The sequence below is a fragment of the Pipistrellus kuhlii genome, unplaced genomic scaffold (assembly GCF_014108245.1).
Source record: "Pipistrellus kuhlii isolate mPipKuh1 unplaced genomic scaffold, mPipKuh1.p scaffold_m20_p_79, whole genome shotgun sequence".
In the NCBI taxonomy this organism is placed as follows: domain Eukaryota; kingdom Metazoa; phylum Chordata; class Mammalia; order Chiroptera; family Vespertilionidae; genus Pipistrellus; species Pipistrellus kuhlii.
This window is the reverse complement of record NW_023425583.1, coordinates 526,733-540,178: the sequence shown is the minus strand read 5'-3', so window position 1 is coordinate 540,178 and position 13,446 is coordinate 526,733. Positions and strand designations below refer to the sequence as shown.

At 52.6% G+C, this 13,446-nt stretch overlaps 1 protein-coding gene across 1 annotated transcript in view; it reads right to left on the bottom strand.

Moving 5' to 3' along the window:
- COL5A2 (collagen type V alpha 2 chain) overlaps positions 1–13,446 on the bottom strand; it is a 115,088-nt gene that overhangs the window by 63,245 nt on the left and 38,397 nt on the right. The window contains exon 2 of the mRNA XM_045576235.1: positions 293–514. Coding sequence (XP_045432191.1) covers positions 293–514 — 222 coding nt within the window. The remainder of the gene's footprint in view (positions 1–292; positions 515–13,446) is intronic.

The following is a 13,446-nucleotide window of genomic DNA, read 5'->3' as shown; positions in this document are numbered from 1 at the left end:
TGCTTTTTGAGATTTGCCTTCACTGCCCAGCGTACTGCTCACTCCTCCCCACCGATGGGGTTTTACTTCGTTCCTGGGGTCTCTGTGAAGGATGTGTCTGCCTCAGACAGCCCTTAAGGCTCTAGCTTTAATGCCTTCCATTCTGCCTCCCTTATTCCTTTCCCAAAATTTGAGTTTGGATGCTTATTCAAGGCACGCTGTTACCTGGCTGCTATCCAATTACTGTCCCGTGTTTCCGCAGACACACCGTGGATGGTGAGCCCCCCTCCCGGAGCCCGGCCCTGGCACTCACCGAAGCCGGCGCCGCCCCCCGCGCTGTGCGGGCACACCGGGCAGCACTCCCCGGCCGGCGTGACGGGGTCGGCGCACTCGAGCGCCTCCTGGCACTGGATCTTGTCGCAGAGGATGGCGCCGTTGTCGCACACGCAGATCTGGCAGGGCGCCGGCTTCCAGATGTCCCGGTTCAGGTACATCTGGCCGTTCTGCGTGCAGGCGATCTCCTCGCCGTAGCCCTCTGGAGGGAGAGGGGGGTCAGGACTGGGGAGCTCGGGGGCCGGGGCAGAGGGGAGAAGAGGAGGGGCCTGTGCTCCTGGAGAATCGGGGTGAGCGGTGCCCCCCCCCCCACACACACACACACACAGTGTGTGCCAAGCGCAGGGGCACGGCCTTCACCGTGTGCCCATCAGACAGCGGGACAGAGATGGCACAGCACCGCAACCCCTGGGGCAGCAGTGGCGCGACCAGGAGGGAAGCTGAGCCTCCCAAAGGCTCCTGTGTTTTTAATACACGTTATCGATTTTTTACACAGAGAGGAAGGGAGAGGGATAGAGAGTCAGAAACATCGACGGGAGAGAAACATCGACCAGCTGCCTCTTGCACACCCCCTACTGGGGATGTGCCCGCAACCAAGGTACATGCCCTTGACCGGAATCGAACCCGAGACCCTTCAGTCCGCAGGCCGATGCTCTATCCACTGAGCCAAACCGGCTTTGGCTGCAGTCATTATCTTTGCATCGAAATTAATTAAGAAAAGCCGTGACCAAAGCAATATGGCAGCCTATTACCTTCTACCTGCCGAATGCTTCCCTACCTTTAGGTAAAAACGTAATGCAGGTTTGGAAAACATATGCACAAGTGCATAGTAACAGCACTTGCATTATTGTCTACTACAAAATAAGCACATGCATCACAGCCCTAACCTTGTGTTTTAAGAGCAAACTACACATTTTAAAACTAATGCAGATCACATCCCCTCTTACTTCCTTCAGGAGCTCCCCACCAGCTGAAAGCAAACTCCCGCAGCAGGGCCCTCCGAGACTCCGCCCCTGACCCCTGACCCCTGTCCTGACTCAGCCTTTCCTTTCCTTCCCTTCCCGTCTGGGTCCCCTCGTCACTGGGAGGGTTTGCCCAGCTGCCCCGCCCCCACATTCTCCTGACTGCCTCACCGAATTTCTTGTACCCGCGGATGTGCTTCGCAGAGCTCTCTTTTATTTTATTTTATTGATTTTTTACAGAGAGGAAGGGAGAGGGATGGAGAGACAGAATCATCGATCAGCTGGCGATGTGCCCGCAACCCAGGTACACACCCTTGACAGGAATTGAACCTGGGACCCTTTCCAGGGGTCTTCAAACTTCTCTCATTATGAGAATCACCGGGTGGAGGTGTTAAAACACAGATTCCCGGATCCCAACGATAAGAAGTGCTATCGGGAATCTGTGTTAACACCTCCACCCGGTGATTCTCATAATGAGAGAAGTTTGAAGACCCCTGCCAGGCCGATGCTCTGTCCAGCGAGCCGCACCAGTTTGGGCTGCGGCTCTTTAGAGAACCATGTGTTCACCGGCCCATCCATTCGTTTCATTGTGAGCGAGGCAATCCGCAGGTGCTAAATGTGACAGGCGTGCCGCTTGTAACATGTGTCACGTCAGTGTCAGTGTGCTCACTGACCAGGGTGCTTGCTGGTGTCTATCTCCTCGTCTCCTCCAGGGAGATGAGGGCTGGTGTGTCTTGTTCATGGTGTTATCTCTAAAGACTGACACCACACTTTGCAGAGCTAACACCCGACAGTTGTTCCGTGAATGGGTGTGAATAAACGAATGAAGGAATGAATGAATGAATGAATGAATGAATGGATGGAAATTGTGGTTCACTAACTTAACTGCACCAGCACCAACTTCGCACTTTACAAAAATAAAACCAAAAACTTAAAAATGCATTTGAAATTGGCTTATGAGAGAAATGATCCTTTGGCAGTGAGTACACTCAGACGCTAACACAGAACACAGGTGGCAGGGACTCGGCCGGAGGAAGGCGGTGGCCCAGCTGCCCATCCTCTGGGCTCGGCGGGTCCTGGGCTTCCTCTCCGCCCTCCGAGCGGCCCCCTGCGCCTCTCATCGCAGACACTGCCTGCGGACACTGCCTCCGAGGACGGCGCCTCCGGGCCCCTGGGGTCAGAGAGCCCCGTCTGCCCCTCCCGGAGCCCCCGCATCGCCCGCCTCCACCGCCCCGCGCTCTGCCCACCGCCGGGCACGCCGCCCGGAGGAGAGAATCGCCCGCTCTCCTGTGCTGTGGCCACGCCGTCTTGAAAAAAATAAGCAGAAATGTGTCCATCGAGTGAGCAGCACTACTTTTAGACGGAAAACCACTCTGAAGCTACCTCGTTCCAGGGCGAGCATTTCAACAGAACACGACCTCCGTGAAAACAGGCGTGGGCCCGCATTCCTGAAACCATTCCACTAAGTAAGGAAGCTGCATGGCTGTGTTCGCCACGCTGTGCCCGGAGAAAGACACATCCCGTCCCAAACACGAGTGCGGGGCTGGAGGGAGCCGGTGGCTCAGGGGGCTCCCTCCCCGCCCACAGCCGGGACCCGCGCTCACGTGCTGCCCCTGGGGCGTGGCTGCTAGAGCCGCAGGTGCAAACACCGAAAGCACACTGTTCGGTCCCAACTATCTGTCTTGTGATGTACGTTTCAACCCATCGATGAAACCATCAGGCGCGTGGAAACACAGACCATGAACGATAAGCAATCAGCACAGTGCCGCGCAGTAACAGCGCCCAGGGAGTGCCCTGGAGAGCAGGACAGGCTCCTGGGGGCAGGCGGCCTGCTCCACAGCTCCTCCTGAGTCGGTCGGATTAGAGAGACTGTGCCCTGGGGATACTGTGCTGAGTGACACCAGCCAGGAGGGAAAGACAGTACCCCACCTCCCACTCAGTGTGGATCCAGTGAGCCAAAGAAGCTGAGGGTCACAAATGGGCCCCGAGCCAGGGAAGCATGGGCAGACTGCGGAGCCTCCGAGGGAAGGCAGGGAGGGTGGGAGGGTGGGGAGGGAGGGGTCAGGGGTGGGGGGGAGACCAGCCAGTGAGCTTGTGTGCACATATGCATCACCGTGGACACGGACAATGGGGTAGGAAGGGCCTGGGGGGACCGGGTGGGCTGGGAGAGGTCAATGGGGGGAAAGAAGGACCCATGTGATACTTGCAACAGAAAAGATTAAAAATAATTTTTAAAAAGAGCACACACACACGCGCACGCACACGCACACGCATGCACACGCACACGCACACACATAGTCGTGCTGACTGACAGCGAGCCAGCGTCTCCCTGAGAGGCCAGGAGAGCCGGGCCTAGCCCAGGGCAGAGAGGGCGCTGCGGTCTCTCTATGGCTGTGTAAGAACAGGGTGCCCCTCTGAGTCCTCGCCGGTCCGTTCCCGCGGGGGATTTGTAATTAAACGGAGACGATGAGGGAAGTGAGCTGGCTGCTGTAATGGCAGGGAGACGAAAAACCACATGTGCTGCGAGGCCGCCTCCCCTCCCCCCCACAGGGTCTGTGCAGTCACAGAGGCCGAGCCTCCGGGAATGGCAGGTGGACGGGGAGCCGGGCGGGGAGCAGGGGGCCTCAGTGCCCGCTGGGAGCCGGGCAGGGGGCACCGTGGGACTGGCCGTCTGTTTCCCGCACGGATGTTTATTTAAATGAAAGCACAGGACACAGAAAGCAGTTTGCAGGCAGGGGCCCTGACGTGACTACGCTTTGAACGACAACACAATAACAGAACTGAGCACGGCTCGCTGAGACCCAGGACTGCCGTCCCGGTCCACCGCGCAAACCACGAACAACCCAAGCTGACGTTCGCCTGAGCTACGGCCTGGATCTTAACAAACGATTGGTCTTAAAGGACCTGGGCAGATAAATACGTCTTATTAAACCTGAAAAAAAAATTCTAAAGCCTCGATATTATAACACTTGTACTTTTTTCCCCCCTATTTATGTGTTTTTAACTCTCCTGAAATTGAGGGCTGGCACTTATCTGATAGTATTGCTATTATTTTGTACTCTGTGGTGGCGTAACTTCTAAAAGTGCCATCTTCCAAGCTGAGGAGTCTCTCATCCGGACCAAACGCCCTGCAGTGAGGTCACGGCCACAGAGGGCTCGGACCCCGTTTCACTGGCGGGAACTGTTGTCCTGTGCGTCTCAGACGTCCCCGGAGATCTGTCTCCTCGGCCGGCTTCTGTGCCGTTAAACTCAGTTACAAGAATTCAACTCGCAATCATAGATGGCAGGCCACATCTACCATCTCACTGTCATATATAATGAGAGGCCGGTGTCCTGCCTGCTGTGTGACCGCCTCGGCCGTGCCCCGGGCCACATCCTTCTGTGTAATCACTGGAGGAATGTGCGCCGGGGCCCGGCCCTCACAGCCCCGGCTCCGTCGGAAGGTCGTCCGGAAGGACAGTGTAATGCACATATCGGTGTTTATTGTGGTAGATTCCCGGCCATGGCCGCCCTGGAGCCTGCCTGTGGGAGCGGCGCGGCCCTCTCTGCGAACTGGACGGGGCTGCCGAGGGCCTTGGAAAGCACGTCCAGCGCCGTCCCAGCCCCGAGGCCCGGGCGGGAGTCCCTGACACAAGAGGAGGCTCTTCCTGCAGAACAGACGCTCACGTGTCACAAACACGGCCTCCCTCTGTGCAGCCGGCGGGCCGATCCTGTCCTCCCAGCACCGCCTCCCGGGAGCCAGATGCACCCTCAGGCCCGTGGCCGCACCCAGCACCCAGCACCCAGCACCCAGCCAGCCTCGGGACGAGCTCCCGCTGTGCGGTGAGCAGATGGGTGAGCGGGCACCCAGCACCCAGCACCCAGCCAGCCTCGGGACGAGCTCCCGCTGTGCGGTGAGCAGATGGGTGAGCGGGCACCCAGCACCCAGCACCCAGCACCCAGCACCCAGCCAGCCTCGGGACGAGCCCCGCTGTGCGGTGAGCAGATGGGTGAGCGGGCACCCAGCACCCAGCACCCAGCACCCAGCCAGCCTCGGGACGAGCTCCCGCTGTGCGGTGAGCAGATGGGTGAGCGGGCACCCAGCACCCAGCACTCAGTCAGCCTCGGGACGAGCTCCCGCTGTGCAGTGAGCAGATGGGTGAGCGGGCACCCAGCACCCAGCACCCAGCACCCAGCACCCAGCACCCAGCCAGCCTCGGGACGAGCTCCCGCTGTGCGGTGAGCAGATGGGTGAGCGGGCGGGAGCGAGGAGGAGGGCGAGCCTGCTGGTGCCTGTGGGAGCCTCTCCCCTTTCCTTCAACTGCCCGCGGGCAGGCACTGAGGCCGCGCTCTGAGCGAATGGAGAGTGGGTCATTTGGCGGCTCTCGCAGGTGTGTCCCTGGCATGTCCCTGGTGTGTCCCTGGCGTGTGCCTGGAGTGTCCCTGGCATGTGCCTGGCGTGTTCCTGCGTCTGGACCTCTGAGCCCAGGAAGGAAAAGCATGTGTCAGGCCCAGAGCTCAAGCCCGAGAACCATTTCCAGAAGCTGCACAGCCCTGCGGCCTCCCTGCCCCGCTGGCAGGGGCCCTCCTGGGGTTGGGAGTTCGAGCTCACCCCCTGAGCTCCTCCTTGGCTGTGCAGCCTGGTGGGCGGGGAGCAGACACGGCCAGCGGGGCCTGGCGAAAGGGCAGATGAGGCTTTAGGGACCAGGAGGCAGCGACAGAGCAGCCACGGGGCCCGCTGGACCGACCACTGACCCTGCCTCTCCCAACGCCCAGCCCAGACCGGCCTCGGCTGCAGAGAACCCTCTGGAACGCCCTGCGTTGCTTACCCTCCCCCAGAGGGAGAGGCACCGAGGTGAGTGTGTTCAGTTTTTCCTTCGGACCCTCCTGAGGGAGTGCCATCACCCCACGGTCATCGCTTCTCCTTCCTGTCTGCCCCGGGCTTCGACAGCTCAGACACGCGCAGCCCCAGGAAGAAGAGTGGGGAGTTTCCGCTTCGGGTCTGGGGGGCCGGCCCAGGTGCTGTGTGAGGGGGGGGGGGAGGGGGAGCCCGGGCGAGCTGTGGGCTTCGGCATCGCTGGTCCCCATCCACCCGCAGACCTGCGCTCCGGAGCGCCCGCCCCCCCCTGCAGGAAGGCCACTCAGACTCCTGTTTGCGGGTTCCCTCCTCTCTGGCACTGCACCAGCTGAACAGCATGAAGCTTGTCATGGCTATCGGAGCCGAATTAAACTTCAATCACCCAAAGTAGGGGTGTCGAACTCAATCAGAGAAGGGGTCAAAATCTAAAATCCAGCCTAAATCGCGGGCCGAATGGTTTACTGAACAGTCATAAACTGTCATTGTGATGGAAACGCAGCGGATTGCAGTGATGACAGCGCGGTGCGGGCCACATTGCAAGGCCTGGCGGGACGGATTTGGCCCGCGGGCCTTGTGTTTGACACATGTGACCCAAAGGATGAGCCTAGTTTATATGCTAAGCAGAATAACAATTAACGTTGAAAATATCTGTGAACTCTGAGTGAGAAGACAGCTCTCACACAGCATACGCAGAGCCTACAAACAACATGAGATATCCAACTGTCTACAAAGCTGACCAAACTGGAATTTCTCTCTCAGTGAACTAAACGTTCCACCGTTCTCAACCGTTTTCCTTCTTATCCCCTTCATTCTGCTACCAAACACTCTACAATACACTGAAGTGTTCACGGCGGCCTGAGGGCGGCACTGCCCTCTGGAGCTCATGCCCAGAGGCAGGCGGGCACTAGCCTCCCACCGAAACTTCTAAATGTGCCCACCGGGGTGGGTTTGGAGACCTGAACCCACAATCCCCAATTCTGTCCTGACTACCAGGTTTTATTCACATCTATTTTGTCTATCATAAGGGTGATTTCACTGAAGAACAGAAATGAAAACAGACCTCACCCTTTGTTTTTCTCCTGGTATTCCCTACCAAATCCCTTTCAGAGCAGGTAACAGACTCCTTAAAAGAAGACAAAAGTCTTTATTTCATTATTGAAATCCTTCTCTTCATCTGTCTGCATGTTCAGCTTACTTCTGTAATATACATTAATGACTGTAGAGGAGCCATCTTATCGTTGTGGTTTTAAGCCTCAATGCATTTTGAATCTCAACACCAGAAAAAATGCCACAGGATTATTCACAAAGAGAAAGGACAACTGGGAAGTTGTGTGGATAACCTTCTAGATGCACAGCAAAGCTATTCACTGGGAGGTTTTTGTGCTTGTAGGGAGAACAATAGACAAGAAAGCAAACACAGAAGCAGGAGAGAAGGGGGAGGGGAGAGCGGAGGAGGCAGGGAAGACCAACAGCCAAAGCAATCATTCCTTCTCTCAAACACCTTTCCTACATCCAGAAGGAACATCTGCAAGTTTATTTAGCAAGATAGAGAACTAAACTAGAGATAGTTCATTATTCTATGTCTGAGTACAAAAAACACACACACGCACACACAAAAATGGAATCTAAGATTTAAACCTGAAAATTCTTCTGCTTCTGAGAAGTAAGTTTCCTTAATAAGGAAACAAATAGAAACCAAATTAAAATACTGTTTTATGTAGAGGAAATGTGAGCATGGAAAGTTTTACAGGAATTTCAGAAGTTTTAAGTTATTAATAACTAGTGGGGGGGACTGGGCGAGAAGGGCCAGACGTGCCCTGGAGCCAACCTCCTTGTTCCCTCCCCTGCTGGCTACACCTGGGCAGCACCTGCAGAGTGAGTGGGGTCCCCCACAGGTGGGATCCTTCAGCCTGGCCTGTGGGGATCGGACCGAGCCCCCGAGGCGTCCAGAGTACAAGAGGCTGCAAAGTTGCTGTCGTACAGAGTGTGGAAAGCAAACACAAGTGTGTAGTGAACCAGATTCAGGGCCAATAGCAGCCCCAGCAACAACATAACCCACGGCCAAAGGTGGAATCGTGTGACCCCTCGAGGAATCAGGCTCCCTCCTCTCTGGTGCCAGGATGCACACCTGAGAACCACCACTGACAAGTCACTGCAGCTCGGCAGCTCTTGTGTTGAGCATCTGCCCCCTAGTGGTCAGTGTGTGTCATATTTACAGGCTAGTCTATGGTCAGGCACTTAGCCTTTTATATATATAGCTTGTTCAATATTATTCCTTTGAGTTTTACTTAAAGTCTGAATTTTATCATTACTACGTAATTTATACTTTAATGTCCTAAAACATGATTTCTATAAAGAAAATATCTATAAAGGAAAAGAAACTTTTGTTATTTTCTTAAAACATCTGTGGGAAGGTTTGAAGCTTTCAAAACGTTTACGTTATCAGCTCGGTCCCAGATAGGCATGGGACACTTATTTGTGTGCTGAACCCAGTGGTTAGCAGGTGTTGAGATCAGAGGAGAAAAATTCTGAACATCTGCTGACCTGTGGAGGGTAAAACTTGGATGAGACAAAAAGACATATTAATAGGTCGCTTGCTTCAGTAAAGGAAAAGTGTGCCTCCGTTTCTCTGCTTAACATATAGAAAAAGATAAAATATCAGCCTTAACTTTTAGGCAGCATAACATATTCTAGGATACCACAAATAAACTTGCCTTGAATTGCTGCTGAAAGTAATCCAAATAAATTAGTCAACCTGGCAGAAGGAATGGAGGCAGGATTTAATCCATTTAGTCAATATTTATTTATAGGGAAAATTTTACCGAGTACTTGTCCAGCGCAAGAGCATACTTTGGATCATGAAATGAGACGTCTGGAGTCTAGCTTCCTTGCCAAAAACAATCAAAATATACAGAAGTTGCAACAGATAATGAAGCTTGCTTGTAGGACAAAAAAAAATAATAATAAGCCTGCACATATATGCAGTTCACTGTGGAAAATCTGCATGCATGCTGAAATTTTATAAACCCACTTCCATTTTGTCGTGAACGATATGTGAGTGCGGAGCCCCTTTGAATTACTGTTCGTCAGCCAGGCGATCTCCCTCTGTGTTCTGAGAGGTCTTTGCCCAATACTATTTATTTTAATTTCCTAGAACTAATTCTCAGGAACATAAACTTGAGGATTTTTTAGAATCCCAAACAAAAACAGCCTTCAATCACTGCAAGAAAAAAATCCAAGTGCATAAAAGCAGGCCTCAATGAGCTACACGTGAGAGAAACACGGGACTCCGAAGGCCTGAAGTGCAGGGGAGACGGGTCACCTGCCGGCCTGTCCCGCAGCGACCTGTGTGGTGCCGAGTGCGTTCCAGACGCCAGGGCCGTTGGCCGCAGGGGAGCGCGCGAGGGGACACACACGGGCGGCCATCCCAGCCCTGCAGCCAAGGCCGTGAGTCCCACACCCCACGCGGGCTGGAGGCTGGCTTCCTTGAATATTTTTGTCTTCCAATACATTTTTATCGAAAATTGTTTCAAATTATAAAGTAATTGGAGGCAAACATCAAGACAACGTAAGGTATGTCCTGGCTGGGTGGTTGGACCTTCACTGTCCAAGTGCACCGAAGGGTCTTGGGGTTGATTCCTGGTCAGGGCACATTCGGGAGGCAACCGATCGATGTTTCTCTCTCTCCTCCTCTCTCTCTAAAAGAATCAATAAAAACATATCCTTGGGTGAGGATTTAAAAACAATACTGCATGCTTTTTCATAATATAGTTTATCGATTTAACAACTTTTCATGATCTATCTGTCACTTTTCCACGCACTGGGAATATGCAGGTAAGGTGACGAAAGCAACCCCCCTCCTCAGAGGCTCACAGATGGCCAGCCGGTGTGGCTCAGTGGTTGAGTGTCAACCTATGAACCAGGAGGTCACGGTTCGATTCCCGATAGAGGTACCTGCCTGGGTTGTGGGCTTGATCCCCAGAGGGAGGCCTGAAGGAGGCAGCCAATCAATGATTCTCTCTCATCATTGATGTTTCTAACTCTCTCTCCCTCTCCCTTCCTCTCTGAAGGAAGAAAATAAAAATATGAAAATAAATTTAAAAGAGGACGGTCTTTCAATACTGTTACAAGAAGTTGGCTCGAAGAAGAAGAACAAGAACAACAACAACAAACAACAAGTGTCCAGACCAGTGAGAGCACCAGAGCAGCAGCAGACACGAGTCCGTCTGTCCGGTAAGGAGCGAGCACAGCCCAGGGTGTGGTGGGCACACTGAAAAGAGGCGGTTGGCTTGGGCCGGAGAAGTTTATGTAAGAGAAGTCAACAGAGTTCTGTAATTCAAGTTCTGCAATTTCCTTGTTTGTTTTTCTTTCATTTAATACTTTTTAGGTGTGTTGTTTTAGGTGAAAAACTAAAACCCAAAGTGGATTCTTCCAAAAATTCCCTTCCCAGCTGCTTCACGCCGCCGCACCTGGCCTGGCTGGCCGCTGGCAGGGGGCTCCCTCCCGCTGCCAACTGGCAGGGACCCTCGCCTGTGGCTTCCTATTTTCCTCTCTGTGTCATTTCTCCTCCTGCCCAGGGACCAGACAGCGGCGCTCTTGTTTCTGACCCTCCCGGTGCCTGCACAGTAGGGCCTTCGAGGGGCGCGGTGTCGACTGTGGGCGCAGAAGCCAGGGCCTGGGCACAGCAGCGGGAGGAACCAGCCGCCCCGGTGAGTGGCTGCGTCTGGCAGCGCTGGCACGAATTAAAAGTGAGTTTTTCCAGATCCAACTCCACAGCCACTTGGAAACTCAGCAAAACCAAATTTAAATTCCATTTTTCAAATTTAGATGCAGAATTCCGGATTATACTGCCTTGACATTTTAGGATTCAAAAATAGTTGGATGGTACAATGTCTAGTGTGAAAAGCGACGAGAATCGCCCAGGCCTGCTAGCTTATAATGTAGAAAACGGTGTGGACTGAGGTGTCCAACGCCCGTGCTGGAGTTCACCTCTGTCATACTTAGCATGTCCTTCAGACCCGTGTCGGACGCCCTAAGGATTTAGCAAGTGGCTCTGCTTGACCACATCTTGTGCCAGAGACAGAGGGAGGCTCATGGCAGCATCTGCCCTAGGAGCAAGCAGAGTACTGTGTTCCCCCTACTTCTCATGGACTAAAGAGTGATGCTGAAAATGCCATCAGGGAAAGATTCAATCAAACTCAGCATTGAGAAATACGATTTAAAGCAGACCATCAACCGCCTGCTTTTCACATTACATCCTATTCAAGTCTTCATTTCCTTTCATCTTTCTGAAGTCTAAAGTGATCTTCACAAAAACCCTTAACTTTTTACATTTAATCTTCTGTTAAGTGTTTTGAAAATAAATACTTCCTCCAAGAACCAGCCTCAACTTCCATTTTTTTCCTGTTTAGTAACCATCAGTTCAGTCGCAATCAATTTGACTGGCAATAACCATCTCTATATATCAAAGCCTAATATGCAAACTGTTCATATATGCGGGAGTTCAACAGGGAGACCAGGAGTTGGATCGCTCGCTATGCACTGACCACCAGGGGGCGGTGCAGAATGAAGCAAGGCCCCGGCCAGCAGCTGGAAGGCCCCAGTCGATCGGCCCTGATCGCTGGCAGGCCTGGGGACCCTGCCCATGCACAAATTTCATGCGCCGGGCCTCTAGTTAGAAGTATCGATAAAAACAAACCGCAGAACAAATGCGGTTGCCCATTTTGTCTTATAATAAGAGTGATCTAATAGGAGAGTTTAAACCCGTCCATCTGAACACTTATTTAATGAAAGGTAACTGGCCTGCACCCTCTTGCAACCTGGGACCCCTCAGGGGATGTGGGACTGTCAGTTTCGGCCCATTCCCTGCAGGCCAGGCCGAGGGACCCCACTGGTGCACGAATCCATGCACCGGCCTTGAATATGCATATAAGATCTTTAGTTAATCTCTTCCCACCCTCCCGCCTGTCCTCTTCCCTCTGAGATTCATCAGTCTGTTCCATGTTTCCATGCCTGTGCATTGAGCGTCTGCCCCCTGGTGGTCAGTGCATATCATAGATAACTGTCAAACAGTTGAATGGTTGCTTAGGCATATATATATATATATATATATATATATATATATATATATATATATTATTTGGGATTAAACAATTTTAAATAAGTTAGTTTCACAATCATTCAGTCTGTTGCTCTTAAACATTAAGGAATTTAAAACATTAATAAAGGAAAAGCCAACGTGAAATAAAGTATGCATGAGGGTATATCATCTAACAGCTGGTACGGGGTTCTTCACAACTGTAGTATTTTGTGTGATGGAAAGAGACTGGCAAATTCCTCTGAGATGATTACTAACACTAAGTTAACATTTCCTATTATATTACTATAGTTAATACCTAAGTGTCTTATTATTTAAAAAGTACTTTTCTTCCTAATATTCAAGACTCGTTTATAAAATTCCATTTCTCTCCATGTCACTAACAGGGTGGATTTCAAGGAAAGCCATATGGCATTTGGAGTCCCCCGAGTGGAACATTCTGCAGAATTTCTTAAGAGGAAAAGGAAATCAGTGCTTTGGCAATTATACTAAAATGTCAAAAAGTCCTAAAACTCAGGGCGAGTAAGCTCTATTTCTTAGTAAAACATGCAAATACAATACAGATGGTCCTCAGCCTTCGATGGATTATGTCACCGTAAACCCATCATAAGTTGAAAATAGCCTAAGGCTAAAAGCGTTTAATATCCCTCACCGCCCCACGCCACAGCCTAGTGCAGTGGTCGGCAAACACATCAGTCCACAGAGCCAAGTGCCAACAGCACAACGATTGACATTTCTTCCACATTTTTTAAACTTAAACTTCTTCTAGCACCGCTTCTTCAACATAGACTCGCCCAGGCCGTGGTATTTTGTGGAAGAGCCACATTCCAGGGGCCAAAGAGCCGCATGTGGCTCGAGAGCCGCAGTTTGCCGACCACGGTCCTAGTGCAGCTGGCCTTAAGCATGCACAGGACACACCCTCCGACAAGCACGGCCAGACCACCCTGCGCTCCTTCTCCCTCCCCTATGGCTGCTGCCTCCCGCCGTGAGAGCGCTGTGAGGCAGAGCCAGGGAGAGGCCAGCGGCCTCACTTGCTGCCACGTTAAAGTCGAAAAACCGTAAGTGAAACCATGTAATCCGGGGACTGGCTGCGACGGAAATCAAACCTCAGTTCCCTCAGAGGCAGCACTGGAGCTTTTTATAATAAATGCATTCCAAACCGAAGGCCCGACTTCAGCAATGACGAAATGGCCAGGGCGGCACAGGGAAGGCCCCCAGCCCCGGGCACGAGGGAGGGG